Source organism: Neltuma alba, unplaced genomic scaffold, assembly GCF_004799145.2.
Source record: "Neltuma alba isolate B1F8T4 unplaced genomic scaffold, ASM479914v2 tig00002374_pilon, whole genome shotgun sequence".
Lineage (NCBI taxonomy): Eukaryota > Viridiplantae > Streptophyta > Magnoliopsida > Fabales > Fabaceae > Neltuma > Neltuma alba.
The window spans coordinates 745843-767860 of NW_021632837.1; the positions used below are offsets into that span (position 1 = coordinate 745843).

The 22018-nt window shown below is 37.2% G+C and overlaps 3 protein-coding genes across 7 annotated transcripts; 1 reads left to right on the forward strand and 2 right to left on the reverse strand.

Moving 5' to 3' along the window:
• The first annotated feature begins 489 nt into the window (after positions 1-489).
• On the forward strand, positions 490-2316 carry LOC114723094 (uncharacterized). The gene is made up of 2 exons (XM_028909242.1): positions 490-740; positions 835-2316. Exons 1-2 carry the CDS (start codon positions 620-622, stop codon positions 1347-1349), a joined length of 636 nt encoding a protein of 211 aa, XP_028765075.1. The 5' UTR covers positions 490-619; the 3' UTR covers positions 1350-2316.
• Positions 2037-10602, reverse strand: LOC114723054 (1,4-alpha-glucan-branching enzyme 1, chloroplastic/amyloplastic). Of its 5 annotated transcripts, XM_028909198.1 has the most exons (15): positions 10175-10600; positions 9824-10050; positions 8886-9005; positions 8007-8217; positions 7456-7525; positions 7095-7364; positions 5911-6817; positions 5597-5713; positions 5154-5216; positions 4863-4970; positions 4479-4580; positions 3665-3732; positions 3493-3574; positions 3226-3342; positions 2037-2721 (listed from the first exon to the last, which is right to left on the reverse strand). In XM_028909198.1, exons 2-15 carry the CDS (start codon positions 9899-9901, stop codon positions 2365-2367), a joined length of 2670 nt encoding a protein of 889 aa, XP_028765031.1. In that variant the 5' UTR covers positions 9902-10050; positions 10175-10600; the 3' UTR covers positions 2037-2364. The 5 variants fall into 5 exon arrangements, with proteins under 5 accessions (XP_028765031.1, XP_028765034.1, XP_028765039.1 ...); XM_028909201.1 differs by having other exon boundaries at positions 8007-8206; positions 9824-10600; XM_028909206.1 differs by lacking the exons at positions 9824-10050; positions 10175-10600 and adding an exon at positions 9119-9218 and having other exon boundaries at positions 8007-8206.
• Positions 10603-11914: 1312 nt separating this feature from the next.
• LOC114723084 (BTB/POZ domain-containing protein At2g30600) lies at positions 11915-19763 on the reverse strand. Its single transcript, XM_028909231.1, is given in 14 exon segments — positions 11915-12403; positions 12510-12578; positions 15296-15376; positions 15454-15528; positions 15638-15770; positions 15868-15926; positions 16027-16074; positions 16167-16379; positions 16874-17035; positions 17366-17596; positions 18186-18509; positions 18970-19519; positions 19521-19606; positions 19608-19763. Coding segments are annotated over 14 exon segments (2406 nt in total). The 3' UTR covers positions 11915-12184.
• Positions 19764-22018: the final 2255 nt, after the last annotated feature.

Sequence of the window (22018 nt, forward strand, 5' to 3'; positions counted from 1 at the left end):
AATCATGTACTTCTATGTTATGCGATGGGAGTGAATAAATACTCCTCGGTCCTAAATGTAAGACCCTTATATACACTAGTATAAGGGTCTTACATTTAGGACCGGAAGAGTAGCTTTTATTTCATATATCTATCTAACACGGAGAATAGAAACAACAAATTTCCAGATCAAAGATGAGACAAGGGAGAAGGAGAACAATGCTTGCTGAGGAGGGAGAGCATACTTTGGTTAGGAAAGTTTCAATCTTGAATTAATTTTCCAATTAACTGTACCGAAGTGGGCTTTGCCAACTCCTTGATACCTCGTGCCAAATAGAGCCCAAAACCTGTGGGACCCGCACTGTAGCCTTCAAATTCCCCCTCTCCAGCTTGGACTTTGGAGTCATGTTATGCATCCCGCTCCGAGCATCTAAGCCGTCTGATCCAAAATTTGACCGTTGGAGGCGAGCGTCTACTGCTCCCAGAGTCTTGGTTTAAATTTTTCAAATAGAGGTGCGTCTGTAGTCCCATTAATTAAAAAAGTGCCAAACTCCAAACCACATTCTTTCTCAATCATCTTTTCTTTTTCTCCGCACTCGCTCAATTTAAAGTTACTCATCGCTTTCCTGAAGACCTCAACTATGTACTCTGTTTCCAAGATGAAATCGGATCGTAAGCCTCCTCTCGCTAAATCGCCGATGCGTCTGCGACCACGCCGAGTTCTCCGTCCATCAAACTCCTGTTCGCTTCAAACACCACCAGGTTCGGCTGGACAATTAGATCAATGATATCGATCGTTGGCTCGGCCATTTGTTTCACTTTCTTTTATTTAATGTATTTTCCGTGGTTGAATTAGGTTCGTTGACCGAATCCAAAAAGCCAATTGGCTGCCAGAACATCGAGGAATCTGAACTTCGACCCGAGTACCGCACGATTTCCTGTGAATTACGGGCTCTGACGAAGATGGTTCGCGAAGAACTGGGGAAGACGGATTCCGAAAATATCGCATTTGCCAATTCATTCGGTGTGAATTCCGGGACACTGTTTGAGCGGGGAAGGTTTTATGATGAATACTCTGCTAAAAGAAACGAGCGGTTGAAGAGAAAGAAGACAGGAGCTTATAGTAAAGCGCCTGCGTATAATCTTGGCGTAGCTGTGGAGTCGGCGAAGAAGAGCAGTTCTAAGAAACTTGAGAGCTTGCGGAAATCCGTTTCGGCGACTTGCTCGATGGAGCGACCGGAGGCTCCCCGATACATGCTCAGAAGCATGACCAAAGGAAATAAAAAGCTTCCTCCCCTGCCTTCGAACTTTGAGAAATTAACTAGTGGGTTAGACAAGAAAATTGGGGCTTCAAGGGTTCGGAGGATTTGATTTTTTTTTTTCTTGCCTTTATATAATTCTTGTTTATTAATGAAAAAGAGAAGCGGCTTTATTGTGGTCTATGGCTCTTGAGTCTTATGCTTGTCGTTGGAATCACTTTTCAAGATGAACCAGCAATTGATACTTCATACTGAATTTAGCCTCATCTTTTTTAAGTATAACGGAGTAAGCTGATGGATGACTTCTTAGGTGAAAATGATCCTTGGCTCTTGAATAATCCTGTACTATGTCTTAGGTGTTTGGAGATATTTGTTACTTTCCTTATCAGCGGAATCGTTTGCTGTAATTACTTGGGAGTTCTCAATTTCACTCAATTTTGAAATACCCCGTAGGTTTTTTCAATTTCCGGAGAGCGACTTCCCTTAACTAGTAATTACTTTGGAAAAGATAAGCCCCTCTTGCTTCTTTACTACGCAGTTTTTCTCTCCTCTGAAGCTTTATATGTTGAGCAATGAAAGTGTGGCAGAATAATCCATCTATCTGCGTTTACCGGAAAGTTGAAGGCGCGAATCATCTCTCCAAAATCTATACTAGACTCCTCCATACACCCAAAAGCCTGCCTGTCCATAAGCAGAAATAGTATGCGAAGCACTGCTATTTGCAACGGATATAGATTCTTAGTTATGTGATATTGCTTCGCCATCCATCTGTTCCCACCCCACCTCTCAGGAAAAATAAAAAAAATAACAAGTCTGCGCCTCCTTTATTGAATGAAGCAACAATCTATCTGCGTTCATTAGATACACCCTCTATCTCTAAACGATAAGTTGTCTAATTCCACATCAAGTGTCAAAGAGGCAAAGGTTTCTCCAGATCTACATCTAGCTCCCTTTAAACCACCCAAAAACCCGCCAATCCTTCATGTGCACTAGTAGAAAGCCAAACACTGCTAATATTTACAACGGATATAGGTTCTCAGTTATGCAACGTTCCTTCACCATTTTTTGCCTACTCCTGCGTCTTCTGTTTTGCATGAAGCAACCTCACTACCTACTGAAGACAGGTCTTAAGGAATCTCTCTAATGTCTGATCCAGCTGCCGTCTCTTTCACTTCAATCAAACCACTAACTTCATTTTCCACGAAAGCCGATCCTTCTAGATTTTTGGCAACATCTGATGGAATTTTTGCGTCTTCTGTTTTGCCTTTAGAACCCTCACTTCCTGTATAAGCTTGTTCTTCAGTAATCTCCACAACAGTTGCCGCATCATCTAATGTCTCTTCTACCCCAGTCAAATTACTAACTTCACTTTCCACGTATCCTTCAGGATTTTTGGCAATGTCTGATGCAGCATATGCGTCTTTAACACCGACCAAAGTGCTGTTATTGTCTTCTTCTTGGCTCTCTTCCACTCTATAATATACCTTTGGAATACAAAATGACTTGGCATTAGGGATTCACATCATTTTGACATGTTTAAGAAGCCCATGGCAAAAAGCCATGCTGTTTCATGAAAGAAAGATATACAAATTATTTTTTATTACCTCCAATCCTTAGTATAAGAACTCGTTTAATTTTTATTTTGGTCCTAACTATAACACCTCAATCTAATTTGTCTCTTATATTTATCTTTTTTTTTCGAAGATAGTACTTATAATAAAATAGTTCTAGTCAATACACTTGATTAGTAAGGATATTTTAGAAAAAACAATACTTATTTATTACAAATAACTTAACTAATTTTTTTAGTCTATTCAAATTAGTCAACTAGCTCTTATATTAAGAATAGGAGGTAGTATTTGATATTACTCTGTTATGTTTGAGTTCCTTCCAACATAAAATCATGAATAATCATCATAGGAACCAGCATGACCAAAAAGGAAAAGGGAAGTCCAAGAGAGAGCTTAAAATTTTACATACAAACATACCACGCAAGCACGAGAAGGGGAGAGGATTTTGAAAGAATTGGGACGATTGTTGAAATTTGTTTCAGGAACTCCTGGAATTCCTTCTGGGGATGTAAAGTGGTCAACATCATGCCCCACCTAGCAGATAATAATATGGAACTTTGCCATCAGTAAAAGGAAAAGATTGGTATGCTTTTTATCGGTTGGTTTGAGCTTTAAAGATCAGGGAGAGGGAGAGTCCATTGCAGCTAATAACTAACTTCAGCTTCAGAGAGTAGCATTCCTTACTCTTCCATGTCCTCCGAATTCCCAAGCATCACTATCGAGAGCAACTCTATATTTCCCGGGCAAGTCACATCCAACTTTATACCTATTGGCTCAACATATCAGTCAAATAATTTGTGCTCAGGCTTTTACAAATTCCCCAAACATACAAACAAAACACCCCATTAATACATACCCTTCATAAGTATTCTCCGGATGAAAATTGAACACAAATACCAAATCACCTCGCTCAAAGACTATAACCTGTAAAAGAAAAGGCCATTAAATTTTGATGGAACAATGTGTTAAACCAGCTCAATGCATTTAATAGCTGTCTCTGTTAGGATTACTTTTAGAAAATTAGGAACATACATGAATAGGGAAAAGATGCTTTTGTGGGTCAGAACTTTGCATTCCTATTTTGGAGAAAGAAATAGACAAATAGGGTAGCTGTAGGGTGACTATGGTCAAAGGCTCTGAGAGGGTTATTTTGGGGAGTTTGAAAGTCACTTTTGGGGTCTATAAATCATCCCTTTGGTTCTGCAGGAGGTGTGGAAAATTTTGAAATGTGGTTTTGGTCCTTGGAGGGGAGATTGCCAAGCTCTCGAAAGGTTGGCAACCCTATTCTGCTTTAGGGAGTCTTCAGTGTCATTGTGTTGTGGTCTGTGCTCTGTTTCTTGTGAGTTTGCTGTTGTTCATGTCTCTGAGTATAAGAGAGTGATGTGTGTCTTGAGTCATCCTACCCCTTGTAATCTAATTTAGTTATGCAGTGATATTGTGATCAATTTCAATTATTCCCAGTCTTTGTTATCTATTTCTAATTTAAGTCTTCCTATAGTAGAGGTTCATAACAGTCTCTAATTTCTGAGACGCCTTAATTATGTTTTTTAAAAAGCCCATGACATTGCTGATTTAAAGTACTCCATAGTTTAAAAAGGTCATGGAATCATACCAAATCTTAATTGACTTGAAAAATTTATCAGATTATCAACGATCATAAGAAGTAACACCTTTTCTTCTTCATTTGTGCTGCTCACAATTTGTTTTGTTGATGAGAGGAATGAAAATTTGTCATCCAGCAAGTTCATAGCTCTGTCGAATGCATTCATGAACTGCACAATTTCCAGAAGGAGAAATGTAAAAGGTGCATAATTTTGTGTATATATAATAAGCTGCAAGAATAAAGGAGTTTTACACACGTATTGGCTTTCTGCACGACACCAAAACATGTAGTGCAACAATGCACATTTCTTACATAAATATAGGAAATTACGTGTGGTTGCAAACCTCTTGACAAATCTTCATAATAAAAAGTTGAATATATATGGACACAGGAGACCCCCCAAAAAGGAAAAGAAAGAGAGAAGAGCAGATATTCCTTGCTCCTAAATTACCTTATATCTCAAGTGGTCAGTATCCACCAAATTCCACTGTCGACGACATCTCTCATAACTCCATCCATTGCCTTCTCTAGGGAAATCAATCCATTCCGGATGGCCAAACTAAAAAAAGTAGGCATGAATATTACTGAATAGATAATAATACATGTTATCCTTCTATAGCAATAAGAGTGATATGCACGAACGTCTCTAGACTAGAGACATGTAACTCTCATGGGTGGGCTGCACTACACTATGACTGGCGGTTGCAGTTCTGCAGGCAAAAGCATGGACCAGTGCACATACCTCATTGCCCATGAAATTAAGGTAGCCTTCCCCACCTAATGCCATGGTTAAGAAGTGTATCATCTAAAAAGGATTAAAATAACAATGAGTACAAGAACATAATAAAGCAGCACAGTGTCATAGTAGCAGTTTTGGGATTGTTAATCACATCATTGCTACAGCTCTTAAACACGAAAGATCTTGGGAGAATTATCAAGAAGTCTCAAAAAAGAAATTTAATTATCAAAAAATCCCAATCATAGTGACCAACTTGAACTTATTATCATTCCCTACTCTACAACTTGTCATTGCATGCTTTTCACTTGTTAATGGACTTTAGGATAATTAAATCCCTTCCCTGGGACTTGATTATAATTCTCCCAAAAATCTTGGTGGGCCTTAAAATTGGTAAAATAAAACTTTAACAACTAGTAAAAACCAAACTTTATGATCTGCGGTATAACCTTGTGAAGAGCAATCCCTCGCTCAATTGTATGAGAAGCATCTGTCAAGCAAGACATGCCAGAATACATTTCTTTATCCATAAGCAAAAATGCCATAGTCTTGTCCCCCACGATGGCCTGCACAAGGAATTTTGTTTTTTCTTTTATAGAAACAGAATGCAAAAAGACAAAGAAATATGAGAAATTCTTAGCTGTCTTCAGGAGTTTCCATTGTTAAGCCACGTACAAAACTGATTTTGCCAACATTTTAGGATAATTCTAAGTGTGATAACTAGCATGAGATAGAACTTAATGATTATTGGCTGAGCTCATACCTGGTCGTGACTTTCTGCATATGATACACATTTCTCAGTGTATCTCCTGTTTGTCAAACTCCAACAGATGTCCTTCATAGACCATTCATCATCTTTCTTGTTCTTCAGGTAGTCAATCCACTTGTCTGGGATGGCCATAGCCAGACGATAATCAAAACCAATGCCTCCCTCTGAAACAGGTAGACCAAGTCCAGGCATGCCAGAAACGTCTTCAGCTATGACAGTTGCATCTGGTAAAATATTATGGATCAAACAATTAGCCAGCATCAAATAGACAACTGCATCCATTTCTGTTGCCTCACTAAAATATTCACTGTAATTCCCTGTAAAAGTCATATTGATTCCATGGTGATGATACAGCATCGATGTTACTCCATCAAACCGAAACCCATCAAATTTGAACTCCTCAATCCACCACTGCAAATTAGATAAAAGAAAACGAAGAACTTCCCAATTGTCATACTTAAAGAGTCTACTATCCCACAATTTATGATAGCCTCTTTCTCCACTGTGGAAGTAAGAATCCTGGGAACCTTGGCCAACATCAAAGCCATTGAGTCCATCAATAACATTAATACTGGCATGACTATGGACAACATCCATCAAAACCCGTAAACCTAGGCTATGGGCCTTATCTATTAGATATTTAAGATCTTCAGGGGTTCCAGATCTACTGCTTACAGCAAAAAAATTTGTTACATGATAGCCAAAGGATGCATAATAGGAGTGCTCCATCACAGCCATCAACTGGACTGTGTTATAGTTATTTGCTTGAATACGGGGCAAAATATCATCTGCAAATTCTCGGTAAGAATTTATTCGGGATTCGGAGCTGCTCATTCCTACATGGGCTTCATATATCCGTGGGGCACTGGGCTTTGGTGGCCGAGGATATTTGAACTGATACCTGCAATAGGAGTATAAATAGAGTGGTGAAAACACATAAGGAATGAATTAACAAAATGACATTCTCCGTTTTTCTTACAAATAACACCAGAACAAGATAAAGTTTCAAGATAAGCCACACTGCAATGAAGCTTAGACTGTTATATAATTGTCAAAATAGTTACAATGTTATGTTGCATGCATTTGCAGTCCATTTAAGAAATAATCCTCAGATGTCATGCTTTGTTGGCTGTAATGAAAAGCACAATATCATACAAATTCTATGAGAAGAACAAGACCTCTCTAAAGGTGCTGGATCCCAATAGACGCCATCATATGGGGCAGCAAACCTTGTAGGATCAACAGTAGCATATTTAATCCAGGCAGGGATGCGATCAACCCAAACTCCATCACCATGTTTGAATCGAAATTTGACTCTTGAATTATGAGGTATTGCTGGATTCCCATCGCAATCATGAATCTTTATACTCCAAACACCAAACTGATTTTTTTCCATCCTGTGGTTGGATCCATCCCATCCATTGAAGTCCCCAATTAATTGTGCTTCCCTAAATTGTAAGATACGTAACATTAAAAAGAAACTAAAAAAGAATGATGCCAAATGAAGTAGACTTATTTACATCCTCATAGGTAACTTACTGAGCAGCAGGTGCCCACTCACGGTATATAATACCATTCTCTTCTCTATTGAACCCAAATTTCAAATAACCTAATAGCGAGAAGGGAGGAAGAAAGAAGAGAATGAAAAGTTACAATGAATATTGAAGATGAGACTGAAGTCAATTAAACAAAGCAATGAGACAAATTAATTTGGGGACAAGGAGATCAACCAAGTTGCAAGCACACGCATCAACAGAGAGATGAGTAAAGGAAGTAGGAAAAAAAAAAAATTATATTATATTGAGGTCTTGAAGATTAACTCCAATCAATCCAACAAATTAGCTAGGCAGTCCAGTATGGGGAAGAGAACATCAATACAGTTAACAGGCAAACGACATATATATTTCAGAAGCTGATCGATTTAACAGTCCCGATGGATTCTCCAGTATAGACAGAAGTGTAATAGCTCAGACAACTACAATGCACACTCCGTAGGAACAAATGCATTGCATTTAAGCAGTGATCCCCATTTAGTAATTATGATTGGAAACAGATAACACAAGTGTAGAAATGCAGACAACTATCACTACCTTTTGCAAATTCCTCAAGGCCTCCTTCGTGTTTTTCAATAAGCTTTTTCTGCTCTACATATCTCTTCACTCTATATCTGAAGTGATCTTTATATGGTTCTAGGCCTGGATCAATGCGAAAGATGCCAATATTCTCTGCGTCATCCTCAAAGGATGACATTGTTGACTTGTCATCGGTCAAAACAGTTGATATCTTGGAACTGGACCTCCCCTTGTTGAAAGAAAACATATTCATTCAAGCAACTTATCCGCCTTAAAAACACTCACATGCGTTAACGAGAGATATGCATGCTTCCATTTTATTTTCTTGTTCTTAGTAGGAGATCTTTATCAAAGAAATAATCACATGAATTCTTCATAGGTATAAAGCAAACCGGTCAAAGTCCAAATGATGCATCTCAGTTTCACCACTCCTAGTCATTCATTCACCATGCCAATATCCAGGACAAACAAGTACAAAACTGGAAGAAGATTAGCACAAATATAATACATGAGATATTGTAATGTTGTTGCTTCCACAATACCGGAGTTGGGGCAAACAGAGGCTCCATCACTGAACCAAACGCTATATACAATTCCAGCCTAAGTTTACTACTCAATAAATATTACTACCTCTGGTCCTAAATATAAGAATAATTTTTAATTATATCCTCAGACCATGCACCACATGTCTAGCAGTTGCCTTATATCAGTTACGGCAAGATGGATAACTCAATTCATTTATTTAAAGAATTTTTTTAATATATAAATTATACAATGTAAGATTTTCAAATCTGAACGAATGAAATTACTTCATTAAATTATCAAAATGACGAAAAAAGAGTGAAAAATATGTCAGGAAGAATAAAAGCGCGATTGAGGCGAATACTCATGCTATACCCTCTTGGATATTGATCTTTTTGACGGAAAGTAGGATCCATTGCATCCTTGGTGATTTTTGAAGACGGATGTCAGACAAACTGACTGTTGTTTGGCAAGAAACTGCTTATTTCTAAAGGTCTGCGAAAACAAGAGATAGAAAATCACAAAACATTAGAGATCATGCACAGTACTGATAAGCCTTAAGCAATATTGCTCAATACTTGGAAAGGGGGCGGAAGCAGAGAGATAACCTATCCTGATCAAAAGCTGGAAAATGCAAGTCTCTAAAACTGTGAAAAATATGTATAATTCATGTCAAGGTACAGTGAAGTCCAAAATGTGATCTTCCTTTGGTGATTCTTTCAGCCATAATTCACTTTCACTACCTTCTCTATATGTCATACGGAAAATTATCCACGACCAAACTAATACTTAGAAAGATCAAAAGACTGCAATATAGACGTAAAGGAATTAGTTCCGTTACAATAAATGAAAAATCGAAATGACAGCTACATTCTCGACGTTTTAACATGCTGTTAATCAAGTAGATCTAATACTTTACTTCGATGTTATTCAAACGACGCCTATGACAAGTTCCATAACAGGCAAAACAAATTTCATTTTGGGGGGGGGGGGAAGAAGAAGAATAACCAACTCACTAGTGTAGATGACGAATAAAATTCAGATAGTTGAATAAAAATATCAAGAGGAAATCCATTTGTATACGGGGCAGATAATTACATACTAGTTGTTCTAGAAGGTACGGAAGCAATTTACGAAAAGCGAACGAACATAAACCAGTTCACACGAGCAGAAAGCCGGACTACATACACGGGTTGTGGTTTTCAAACAAACAAGCAGACAGATACTCGTCAGTATTCCCGCGAAACGGTACCGAATGCCTAAAATGTAAAAGCCATTGCAGTCAAAACGGAAAGAAATCGAGTTGGTAGTACCTCGTTGCAGGACTTGCTTAAGGAAGGTGATAAAGAGCCAGTAGCAACGATGGGATAAGGACCCAAGCAGCCGATCATCTCGCCAAGCTCAGCTTCAAACTCGCCAACCTTCAGATTCCAAACTCATCCCCAAAGTCTCTAATATGTGCAAATCCATGTAAAATGCGGATAATCATAGTCACAGGCATCTCACTGTTGATACTGTCCGGGACCCATTATGATTAAACCTGGGACGTCAGTATCGCTAGACACTAAGCAAGTAAAGCAAGTAAAGCATATCCTCTACCACGTGACGAAGCAACGGCCGTCAAAATTTGTCACTATAAATTCTGAAAATACAATAGCATCAACCTGTGCCCGTGCTTTTCTTTACGGGCAATGACACGAGTCCATTTGTGAGCTTTCTGGATTTTCCCCAATAAACTGAATTCTCATCGGCTGGGGGCAAGGCATCAATAAATCAATATCAACGTAGAACATAAATTTTATCGTAAATCATAGTATTCACAAAATACAACTTTAAGAAGCATATTCGATTGTTGGCAAAAAAGAAAAGGATCATGTTCGATTTATTATATATACACAATGTTAATAATTATTACACAAATAGGTTTCCCTTAAAAAAAGAGCATTAATATATAAATATCAAAAGTTTATTTATGTCCAAATTTATTATACATATACGCACTTCTATATTATTCATCATAATTTTGGTCATAGACTATTTATGAGAATAATATATATACTAAAATTTATATTTTAGTTCTAATTTATACTTCGATTAAGAATATTTAAAAATCCAAAATATTATTCATCGATCAAATTTATCTTTAAATTATTTGTACTACTATTTACTAATTTATTTCAGCTTAACTAATCCTTCTGTTGACGATAAATAAGTATTAAACAAGTTTAGCATATATTATCATATTTTTTATGTATAAAAAGCAAAGAGTAATCAAATTTTTAAAAGCATATAAATTTTATGATTTTTAATTAATCTGATCAAATTTTTACATGTTATTTTACAATTAATTTGCTGGTACTAAGTATCTAGTTCAATTTTTCTCTTAATACAAGAGTTAAATGACTAATTTAAAAATATTAAGAAAATTAATTTAACTATTTGCAATAAACACATGTTGATTTTTCTAAACTATCCTATTCAATTATGCTTATTAAAACCACCACTTGATAGGAACTTCTTACAATCAATAGGACATTTTTGGGGGAAAAAACAACTATAAATTTAGATGACAAAGTAAATTGAAGTACTACCTCCAGTCCTAATAATAAGAGCTAGTTAACTAATTTGAAAAGATTAAAAAAAGAAGTTAAGTTAGTTATTTGTAATACATAGGTGTTGTCTTTCATAAAATATCCTTGCTAATCAAGTGTATTGGCTAAAACTACTATTGTTAGAAGGACAACCCTAAAAAAAATACATAAATATGAGAGACAAAATGAATTAGAGTCTTATATTTATGACCAAAATAAAAATTAAACGAGATCTTATATTAAGGATCGGAAATAGTATTATACTCCTCCGGTCCTTAATATAGGACCCAATTGTTGAGTTGATTTTGATCCTAAATATAAGACCCATTTATCATATTTATCAATTTTCTCTAAATTACCCCTATAGAGACTCCCTCAACTATAATCAAGTAGTAGAAGAAGAAGAGATATTAAGAAATATGATTATGGTATTTTAGGAAAAACATGTAACATTTCTTATAATTAACTAACTTACCTAACATCAGTAATATAATCAAATTAGTTAAATGGATCTTATATTAAGGACCGGAGGAGTATTTAATATCATATCCAACTCTCAACTAGTTCTTATCTTAAGAGTCAGAGATAATGTCAACAAGAGTTGATCTAATTAGTAAGAAGTCAACTCATAAACTACAAGTTCATGAGTTCAAATCTTACTATTAATTTGAGGAATTTGTTGCTAGACCATTTGTACCTAAAGACATGTCTGGCCCTAATAAATCCTCAAAACTCAACTCACTTAAAAAATTTTGTATCAAGGAAAAAAGACAGTCGGAGGCAGTAATAAAAGAATCTACGTGAACCCAGAAATGAACTGTATGATTTGCCAAGTAAATACCAATCATCAAGCAAGGCTGGTAAAAAGAAACAACGATACTTCACTATGCGGAGCGCTAGAGTCCAGACGCCATAAAATGCTTCCTAAGAGCGTGTTACCCTACAATTTAATTATAACTTCCACATTCATGTAAAGAAAGAAATTATTTTTAACTTCAAGTGCAAGTTCTTAGAGTAACAGGGACCGAAACTTTTCTCACAAGGCTCTTTACAGAGGACAGCACACAAGTAAGCCAAATAGTTCTAAAGGAAATAGCCATATAGTTCCAAGTAACAGATGCACAGGTTCCAGGGATTAGTGGCATCAGTGGTGGGAGCCGTTAGAACAACCCGGAAATACTTGAAGGGAAGCAGAGCGTTGGGTCCAGTTATGGGCCAAGATGAAAACTGACCAGGCTTGCTCACTGTCGCGTCGTTCTCGTGTACTCTCAAATTCGTCCAGCTCTTCCCATCGAGAGAGCCCTGAAATGATCACGTAGATCACTCGTACACATTAGAGAACCTGTGCCGGCTAAATTAATTAGTAAGTTCGATTTAGTTTTCCCCGATTCAATTAAAGATAGTCCACCTGGAAATTCCAAAATCTCATGAACGCCCTGGACCCGTCCTGTCGTAAGGTGTAGTAGTTGCACATAAGCTGCATCAAAAGTAATCTTCCATTGCATCAGAATGGACTGATAAAGAGCTGTTGCGGTTAAATTCACAGATGGCGCATGCTTAGTCACGAGAAATTATAGATTTTTAAAAGATGTTTACTAGCAGCTAAATAAATCAACAATGCTATGCTTATATTCATATTACACGTTATTCATGAAACGTAGGGGCTGGCACGCTGCAGCGTCTCTCCAATGTCAGCCAACCTACTAAATACCGGGCTTGGTAGGCCGACTCTCAACCATCGAACTCCACCAAAGGGCATTCCTTTAGAAAGGATGTCATGTGCTTTTGCACAAGTGAACACGTGATAATCTTGACTGATCTGGCCGTTAAATCTTCAAGGTCACATAAAATTATGAATATTTTTCACTTTGCAAGCTGGATTAAAAAGCACTTTAAAGATGCAAGCTTACCAGGTATCCTAAACGACCCTTTCTAATCTGCTTAATAAGGTATGCGATTTGGCCAAAGAGCAAAAAGGTATAGCTATAGTAGAGCTACAGTCCATCCTATTATTAGTTCAGACACCTCCAGATTTTACGTATACCGATTATGGTCAAAATAAAATCCATGCGCCTATTGACCTACCCAAAAAAAAAAATCCTTTAAGAGTATAGGATCAGCATATCGTCATACCTGATGATTTTGGCCAAGGTCAACCATCCACCAGGCACAATTATGTCCATTTTCCAACCGAGGGCCTGCAAATGATGTTCCCTGTGACAGGCAAGCAAAGTTCAAGTACACTTGGAGAAACTTCGCAACAGTCAATCGCAGAAAATAATTCTGCATACCTGGTAAGTTCTCGATACCAAAACCTTGGGGTCAGTGTATCTTGAGTGGGGACTGCTAGCTGCGATGGTAATTGTCTGCCAAAAGGAATTTGTTACTTAGGGGCTAGCATAAGTGTGTGCAGATTCCAAGACCAAGACCCAAAAAGGAGAAAAGTATTAAAAGAAAAATGATTTCGATGATCTACCTTGGCTAAAACAGGATTAACCCACTGGTGTTCTCCATATGATGTGCCTGCAAAATACAAGACTCCATTGCTGTCCCCATCACATATGTACTGAAGCTCCTTGTAACTAGATCGTCTGTGAAGGAATCTAACACTAAAAAGAGACCAAATATAAGCTAACTTCTCCTACATATGATATTCATAATAAAAAAGTGGGGATTCAATCTACATATAAATTTTTATGAACTTACTTCTCTTTATCTTCGGGCCTTGCCAGTCCATCTTCAGCAAAATTAAGAGCCTCATTAACCTGTAAACAAAAGAGTAGAAAAAATAACTAAGAAACTATATTCTAAAAGGCCGTTAAACATGGCCTGAAACAATTCACTGGGAGAAGACAACACGCTTACAAGATTTTGAAACGCAAGAATGTGTCTGCTAATGTTGCTACTCCGCAACTGCACAAGAAATACAATGGCATTGTTTAGAGCAAACAAATCCCATTTGTGCAAACCATCCAGACAAACGTTTGTATCCCAAGTCTATTCACCTTTTTAAGCAACGAATATGGAAGTAGCGGAAATCTCACAAATGGCAACAAGTCATGAACTAACTGAAGCCTCTCACCAAAAAGAAGTTCAGGTTTTGAATTAATCATTAACTCATCCACCACTTCCCATGCAACTAGTTCTTGAGTTTTCATGCCAAACATTAGGATTGCATTGAGAACTTTCTTCAGATGTAACAGTCAAATCTGGATGCTGCAAAACTCAGATATAAACAACGAAATGTTAAATCAAGTTGACAGTATATTACAGGGAGAGCTTACTGGGCTGAACAACTTGTTGACGCAAAGTAAATCATGTCCAACGTATTGTCTGGTGGATTTGAAGTTTTAGCTATTACTTGAAAAAATTAGCTTTACAAACGTGGGAAATAATGCCTATGGTTCTAATATCAAAACAATACATGGTCCAATTCATAATGCAGTTGCAGGTATCCGCTGAACCCTTATTCATTTCATTAATTCCAAATCCATGTAACTTATGGACCCGTCCTGTCGTAAGGTGTAGTAGTTGCACATAAGCTGCATCAAAAGTAATCTTCCATTGCATCAGAATGGACTGATAAAGAGCTGTTGCGGTTAAATTCACAGATGGCGCATGCTTAGTCACGAGAAATTATAGATTTTTAAAAGATGTTTACTAGCAGCTAAAATCAACAATGCTATGCTTATATTCATATTACACGTTATTCATGAAACGTAGGGGCTGGCACGCTGCAGCGTCTCTCCAATGTCAGCCAACCTACTAAATACCGGGCTTGGTAGGCCGACTCTCAACCATCGAACTCCACCAAAGGGCATTCCTTTAGAAAGGATGTCATGTGCTTTTGCACAAGTGAACACGTGATAATCTTGACTGATCTGGCCGTTAAATCTTCAAGGTCACATAAAATTATGAATATTTTTCACTTTGCAAGCTGGATTAAAAAGCACTTTAAAGATGCAAGCTTACCAGGTATCCTAAACGACCCTTTCTAATCTGCTTAATAAGGTATGCGATTTGGCCAAAGAGCAAAAAGGTATAGCTATAGTAGAGCTACAGTCCATCCTATTATTAGTTCAGACACCTCCAGATTTTACGTATACCGATTATGGTCAAAATAAAATCCATGCGCCTATTGACCTACCCAAAAAAAAAATCCTTTAAGAGTATAGGATCAGCATATCGTCATACCTGATGATTTTGGCCAAGGTCAACCATCCACCAGGCACAATTATGTCCATTTTCCAACCGAGGGCCTGCAAATGATGTTCCCTGTGACAGGCAAGCAAAGTTCAAGTACACTTGGAGAAACTTCGCAACAGTCAATCGCAGAAAATAATTCTGCATACCTGGTAAGTTCTCGATACCAAAACCTTGGGGTCAGTGTATCTTGAGTGGGGACTGCTAGCTGCGATGGTAATTGTCTGCCAAAAGGAATTTGTTACTTAGGGGCTAGCATAAGTGTGTGCAGATTCCAAGACCAAGACCCAAAAGGAGAAAAGTATTAAAAGAAAAATGATTTCGATGATCTACCTTGGCTAAAACAGGATTAACCCACTGGTGTTCTCCATATGATGTGCCTGCAAAATACAAGACTCCATTGCTGTCCCCATCACATATGTACTGAAGCTCCTTGTAACTAGATCGTCTGTGAAGGAATCTAACACTAAAAAGAGACCAAATATAAGCTAACTTCTCCTACATATGATATTCATAATAAAAAAGTGGGGATTCAATCTACATATAAATTTTTATGAACTTACTTCTCTTTATCTTCGGGCCTTGCCAGTCCATCTTCAGCAAAATTAAGAGCCTCATTAACCTGTAAACAAAAGAGTAGAAAAAATAACTAAGAAACTATATTCTAAAAGGCCGTTAAACATGGCCTGAAACAATTCACTGGGAGAAGACAACAAGCTTACAAGATTTTGAAACGCAAGAATGTGTCTGCTAATGTTGCTACTCTGCAACTGCACAAGAAATACAATGGCATTGTTTAGAGCAAGCAAATCCCATTTGTGCAAACCATCCAAACAAACGTTTGTATCCCAAGTCTATTCACCTTTTTAAGCAACGAATATGGAAGTAGCGGAAATCTCACAAATGGCAACAAGTCATGAACTAACTGAAGCCTCTCACCAAAAAGAAGTTCAGGTTTTGAATTAATCATTAACTCATCCACCACTTCCCATGCAACTAGTTCTTGAGTTTTCATGCCAAACATTAGGATTGCATTGAGAACTTTCTCTTCAGATGTAACAGTCAAATCTGGATGCTGCAAAACTCAGATATAAACAACGAAATGTTAAATCAAGTTGACAGTATATTACAGGGAGAGCTTACTGGGCTGAAAAACTTGTTGACGCAAAGTAAATCATGTCCAACGTATTGTCTGGTGGATTTGAAGTTTTAGCTATTACTTGAAAAAATTAGCTTTACAAACGTGGGAAATAATGCCTATGGTTCTAATATCAAAACAATACATGGTCCAATTCATAATGCAGTTGCAGGTATCCGCTGAACCCTTATTCATTTCATTAATTCCAAATCCATGTAACTTATGGCTTCCACGAAACACATTCGTCCAACAATTGTTAATTTTGACTAGCATTCCAAGCCACTGCTTTGGCTAAGTAACACTACTCTTGCAGAGGATTTTCCAGCTTTAATTGTTCATAATTGATGTGTAGACACCCTCAGATCATACTTAATATGCAGCTATCTCAATCCTTGTGCTTCAATAAATAGAGCTACTTAACGTGAACTTACCTGAATTATATTGCTGAAAGTTGTATCATCTAACAAGACAAAGTCGGCACTCGCGCTACTACAGTAGTCAAAGTTCATGGCGAATTTCCTCTGACATGTTTCTTTAATATGTCTACATGATGGGATCGAAGAAACCACTTGAAGGAGTGGACATAATGAGTCCTGCAACAAAGTTCAACAGTTAGATTCTAAGGCTATAAAATTATTTTGCCAAAATTGTCTGCTTCCTCCTCCATAAAACGTGTGCAAAATAGAAAAACTGTTGTATGACCTTCACCCAAGAGACTCCATCCCTGCATATAATATGTAGATGAGAAGTATCAATATCTTATAATTCATTATAAAATGGATCTCTTCTTTTGTTTTCAGAAGTCCGAAACCGCAACTCTCTTCTCCGACCAAATTCAAGTGGCATAATATAATAAGATCGTCAGAATTATGTTTCGAACATTCTAATAGTGACTGACATACAAGTCAAGTTTACCAAACTACCTCTGACAGGCATTCTAGAAGCATTTTACAGCAATCCTGGTGAAGAAGAGTCACTCCAAATTGGTCAGCCAATAAAAGCAGCTCCAGCAACAAAGAACCAGAATCTATATTGACTTCATCATTTAGTTTCCCACTGTATAAGAAGTCAAACATAGCTTTAAAAGCTTCTGGTGGCACATCCCTGAAAGTGATCTCTGATGACATACTTTCACTCATTCCGTTTGTGAACATCTAAAAAGATACATAGCAAGATCTTTAAGAAATGGCTCCTACCACCAAAGTCAAAAGGTACAAAAACTAAACACACTAATTTTTCTATGCATACGTATAAATTTAATTTAAATCATTTACAACTGTACATGAAAAACACTTTTCTATGGACACTGTTCTAAATCACATTGCAACTATAAAGCCAGAATGTTGGGTGTCAATGCCATAGATGGAGGTTTTTCTAGGCAAACCTTCACTGTACGAAATTAACAAGATATTTAAAAAAAAAAAGAAGTATTAACCATAATGTCGGAAACTTCAGCTCAATGTCATGATGACAGTTACATTTCACTTAAACAAAATAAATACCCTTATTTTAGATGTTATCCATTGCAAAAAGTAATTTTTTGTCATGAACAAGAGGAGAACTTTCATCTTCATTGGATATATACTACTGCTGACAACTGAATTCATTTCATACAATTCATTTCCTCCAAGAATATACTCCCTAAAAATAAGTAGAAGCTTAACGGTGAAAAGACACTAAATCCAAAACTCAAACTATATGCTTTCAAAGGGAAATAAATCATTTCAAATGAAGTTGGCTCACCTTGGCAAATGGGATACTCCATAAACTGAGAACAATTTTATGTGCTTCGGCGACACGCCCATAACCCTCAATATATACGTTTACGTCACTGTACTGGCCAGTTAATTGCAATTGCTTTAGTCTCTGACTACTGACAGGAAGTGAGGGCAAAGTTGAACAACAATGAGGCCTAGCACTTGGAAATGATAGCTCCACATTCTTCCCCGAGACGAACTTTTGGTTTAGCCTAAACCGCTCCATAGCCTCTTCACATTGTTTAACCAGTGGCATCACTTCAAACTGTAAACTTAGAGCCCTCAAGGAAACAAGTTGTTCCGGAGGAATCTGCGCGATACAAAGACAGAATGAGCTCGATAAAATTACATAGAAGGACAAGTTTCATATGAATAATAGAATTATCAGTTAAAGCTAATTGTTGCTTATAAGTGTGTTCGCGCGTGCGTACTGCTAATTTTGGAGGTCTGGTTACCCATATGTGCTTTCTATCTCTCCCACATGCTACTACTCCTTTGTATTTACTGGAATTAAGGGAAGAATGTTCAATACTAGCAAAAGCTTTCGAGGTTTATTTCTTCACGTTGAGCAAGTGGTTGACTAGGCATGCAATGGAGTTAGGTATATTGCATATGTTAGTTCTTAGAGGTGAAGACAGATCAGTAGAGCGAGGGGGAAAATACGCATAGATAACTGCGCTTCGGAAGTTACATGCTAGATAATCAAGAAAAACAATCTCCATATTCAATATTAGGGAATACAGAGATAACTAAAAGGGAAAATTGTGTACCTCAGTCCAGCCAGCGTAGATGTACTGAAGCAGTGCATGAAAAACTGGGTAAGTAACCGTGGACAGCGAAATAACAGAGAATGATGAGGTTATAGGAAAATCCCCACATGCTGATAAAATGGCTTTATGAGCAGGTACAGGTCTTTCCTCTGCACCAACAATGAATAAAACGTCAGACAATTCCCAGCTCTCCAGAAAATTTTTCAGCCCCCAATTGTCATAATCCATCGGTTTGTCCCCCAACTCCTCGTCACCCTCCTCCACAACTTCATATTCACCAAAACTCACGTGCTTCCACTGGGACATGTGATTATGTGTTAACGACAACACATTAACATTTCTATATCCAACGTGCTTATCCCAGCTGCAGAGCCCAATATACTGAACATTATAGTTAGGATTAGAATCCAACCACTGAAACACAATATTCTGGAAAGGGTATTTTCCTTTGCCGATGCTGATCAACCCATCGTAGATGCTGATCCAATAACTCTGGAACGATGAAGAGCAACAAAGTCCAGAACCAGCCACATCACAACGGTTTTTCCATCAACCTCAATCTCAGCCTTCTATTCCTATGGCTACCCAAAATGACGGTATAGTGAGGACTGCTATCCCTTTTGTAATGGTAGTGCCGGGCTTCCGACATTCTCCCGGAAAACCAATGTGATATCGTTGGCGCAAAAGCTTCGAAAACCCACGCAACCCCGACCTGGTTCTCGGAATTTCAAATCCTTTCGCCATGCGCACTCAAATGGCGCCACAATGAGAAAATCCTCCTTCTTTTCAATCATCTCTAAGAGCAGAAATTTTGACAAGAAAAAAAGAAAAGAAAAGAAAAGAAAAACTCTCTGGAACCGGAAGTCTCAGAAGTTCAGAATAACTTGCTCGCTTAGACGGACCGCACCTCCTAAATTCTGTGGAAAATGAGCAAATTTTGGATCAGGCCACCGAAACTCAAACACACGGAAGGGGCGGTGGGAATAATTGGATGACTAATATATGCCTATAGACCCAATTATCCATCAAGTGGAGATAAGGAAATTCAATTTGCATTCATTCCAACGTGATATTAATGCGATATATACGGTACCAAATCAGACAATCATTTTTGGTAAAACATATGGAGACAAATGACACATCGCTATCCCCAGTTTAACCAGAGATCACTGGAAGTCCTCCAACTTGGCCAGAACCGGGAAAAAAAAAATCTGATAATCACCGGGCAAAATTGGCAACGATAGGACGATGTGAAACCTGCTAAATATCTATCACGAGTAAGACGTTTGGAATAGGAGATTAATTTAGGGTTAGTTGAAGAGAAAAATACAGACAGATCCTACAGAAGACAATTAATTCTGAAAAATTTCTTAAAATTCTCAAATATTTTCCAAGTCGCCGGAGACTTCATTTCAAAAATTGAAATTGTGAAACTACCTACTTACCTTAACTACTTACCTTTACTAATGGAAAAAGTTGTGTGATTGCTGCTGCGTGGATTGTGATTATATGTTGTCATTCGGTTGAGTGTGGGTTGTGATTGGTTTCTGTGCATCTTGTGAATGGCTCAAATATAAGTTGTGATTGACTGCTGTGTAGGTTGTAACTGTAACTGTGCATGTTGTCATTCGGTGAGGGCATTAGGTAATTCACAATTTTAATTTTTTACTCTGAGATCTGGGGGCTTAGAAAGCATTTGAGATTTTCAAAGATTTTTTAGATTAATTGTCTTCTATGAGACTTGCGTATAATTTCTCTTTAGTTGAAAGAGTATTTAGGAATAAGTGGAGGTAAAATGAAAAAGAAGTTGCAACTCCTGTGTAATGAAAAATCCATGAAATTTTGGTTATCTCGAAAACTCTTTTTTCTTTTCTAGCATAATTATCACCTGAAAGAAAATAATTCAACTAATGAAATATCATAAGGACAAAAAAAATATTGAGGAATTAAAATCACTTAATTATTATCAATTAATAACAACTAAGTTATAATTCTTAAAATGTTATAAGCACTCAGTTAAACAAAATAATCATGGTTTAAGCCATAAAATTGCCTTAAAACTCATAAAATAACCATGAATATGCATATAAAATAAGGACTTATTAGAAGGGAAGAAAAATTGTAATAAGTTGGATTTAAAAAATTGAAAAAATGGCATCTTTTTTTTGGTACAAAAAAATAGAATTAATAAATGTGCTTGCATGTCTCTCGACGTAAGACAGGCCCATTCCCTGGTAACGATAGTAGATTTACCAAAACCACACACACTCGTCTCCCTCCTCCACATCCGTACCCAAAAAAAAAAAAAAAAAAATCTCCCCTCCTCCTCCACAAGTATTACATCTCACCTTGTACTCTCCCTACTGCCTGCAATCTCCATCAGCGGTAATTGACGTCTTTAGTCTTGCTTTCACGTTTGAGTGACGGACTAAATATCCAATTAGACATTTTTGCTAATTATGAACCAAGCTCCTTCCATTGCCCCTCAAGACATGACATGAAATTTCATTATTTTTATTATTAATCAATCAATCAATCCCAAACTCGTTCAGAACTTTTTATTAGTAAATTTAATTTAATTATTTCTTATTTGACGTTAAACACACCTAAATTTTACAAAATTAAATGTGTTTTGATCAGCCGGGTGATAAAATTCAACTGAATATGCAAAATTTTATTTTTAAGCGTTAATATTGACGGAGCTCCCTGATTTTCGTGAGTGCTACTGGCTCATTTCCTTTTCACATACGTCGGCGATTTGTGATGTTTGTAAAATCATCATGTACAATTTCACTCAAAATCAAATTAAATGATTTGTGGGAGTGTGTGAGATTGGCTTTTAATTAAAGTATACAATGGCCAAAAGTACGATTAGGTTTGTTAGAATCAAATTCAATATTTCATATTGCCGCGAGTTTGAGAAAGTTGCATACACACCCCACACGAATTTGAGGAGACATATAATTACTAATGAGAATTAGAGTGGAGACAATAAGAGACAGAGAGAGAGTGGCGTGGCTCACAATTCGCGAGATGCTTTCTTTTAAAA

Bases quoted from the DNA above. Each gene is read 5' to 3' on its own strand.
- LOC114723054 (XM_028909198.1), bottom strand. From the start codon at position 9,901: ATGATCGGCTGCTTGGGTCCTTATCCCATCGTTGCTACTGGCTCTTTA. The intron at 7,526-8,006 runs GTAGTGATAGTT...TCTCGCTATTAG, and splicing joins CCTTGAGGAATTTGCAAAAG to GTTATTTGAAATTTGGGTTC. The intron at 5,714-5,910 runs GTATGAGCTCAG...TTCCTTGTGCAG, and splicing joins ATGCAGAAAGTCACGACCAG to GCCATCGTGGGGGACAAGAC.
- LOC114723094 (XM_028909242.1), top strand. From the start codon at position 620: ATGTACTCTGTTTCCAAGATGAAATCGGATCGTAAGCCTCCTCTCGCT. The intron at 741-834 runs GTTCGGCTGGAC...TGGTTGAATTAG, and splicing joins TTCGCTTCAAACACCACCAG to GTTCGTTGACCGAATCCAAA.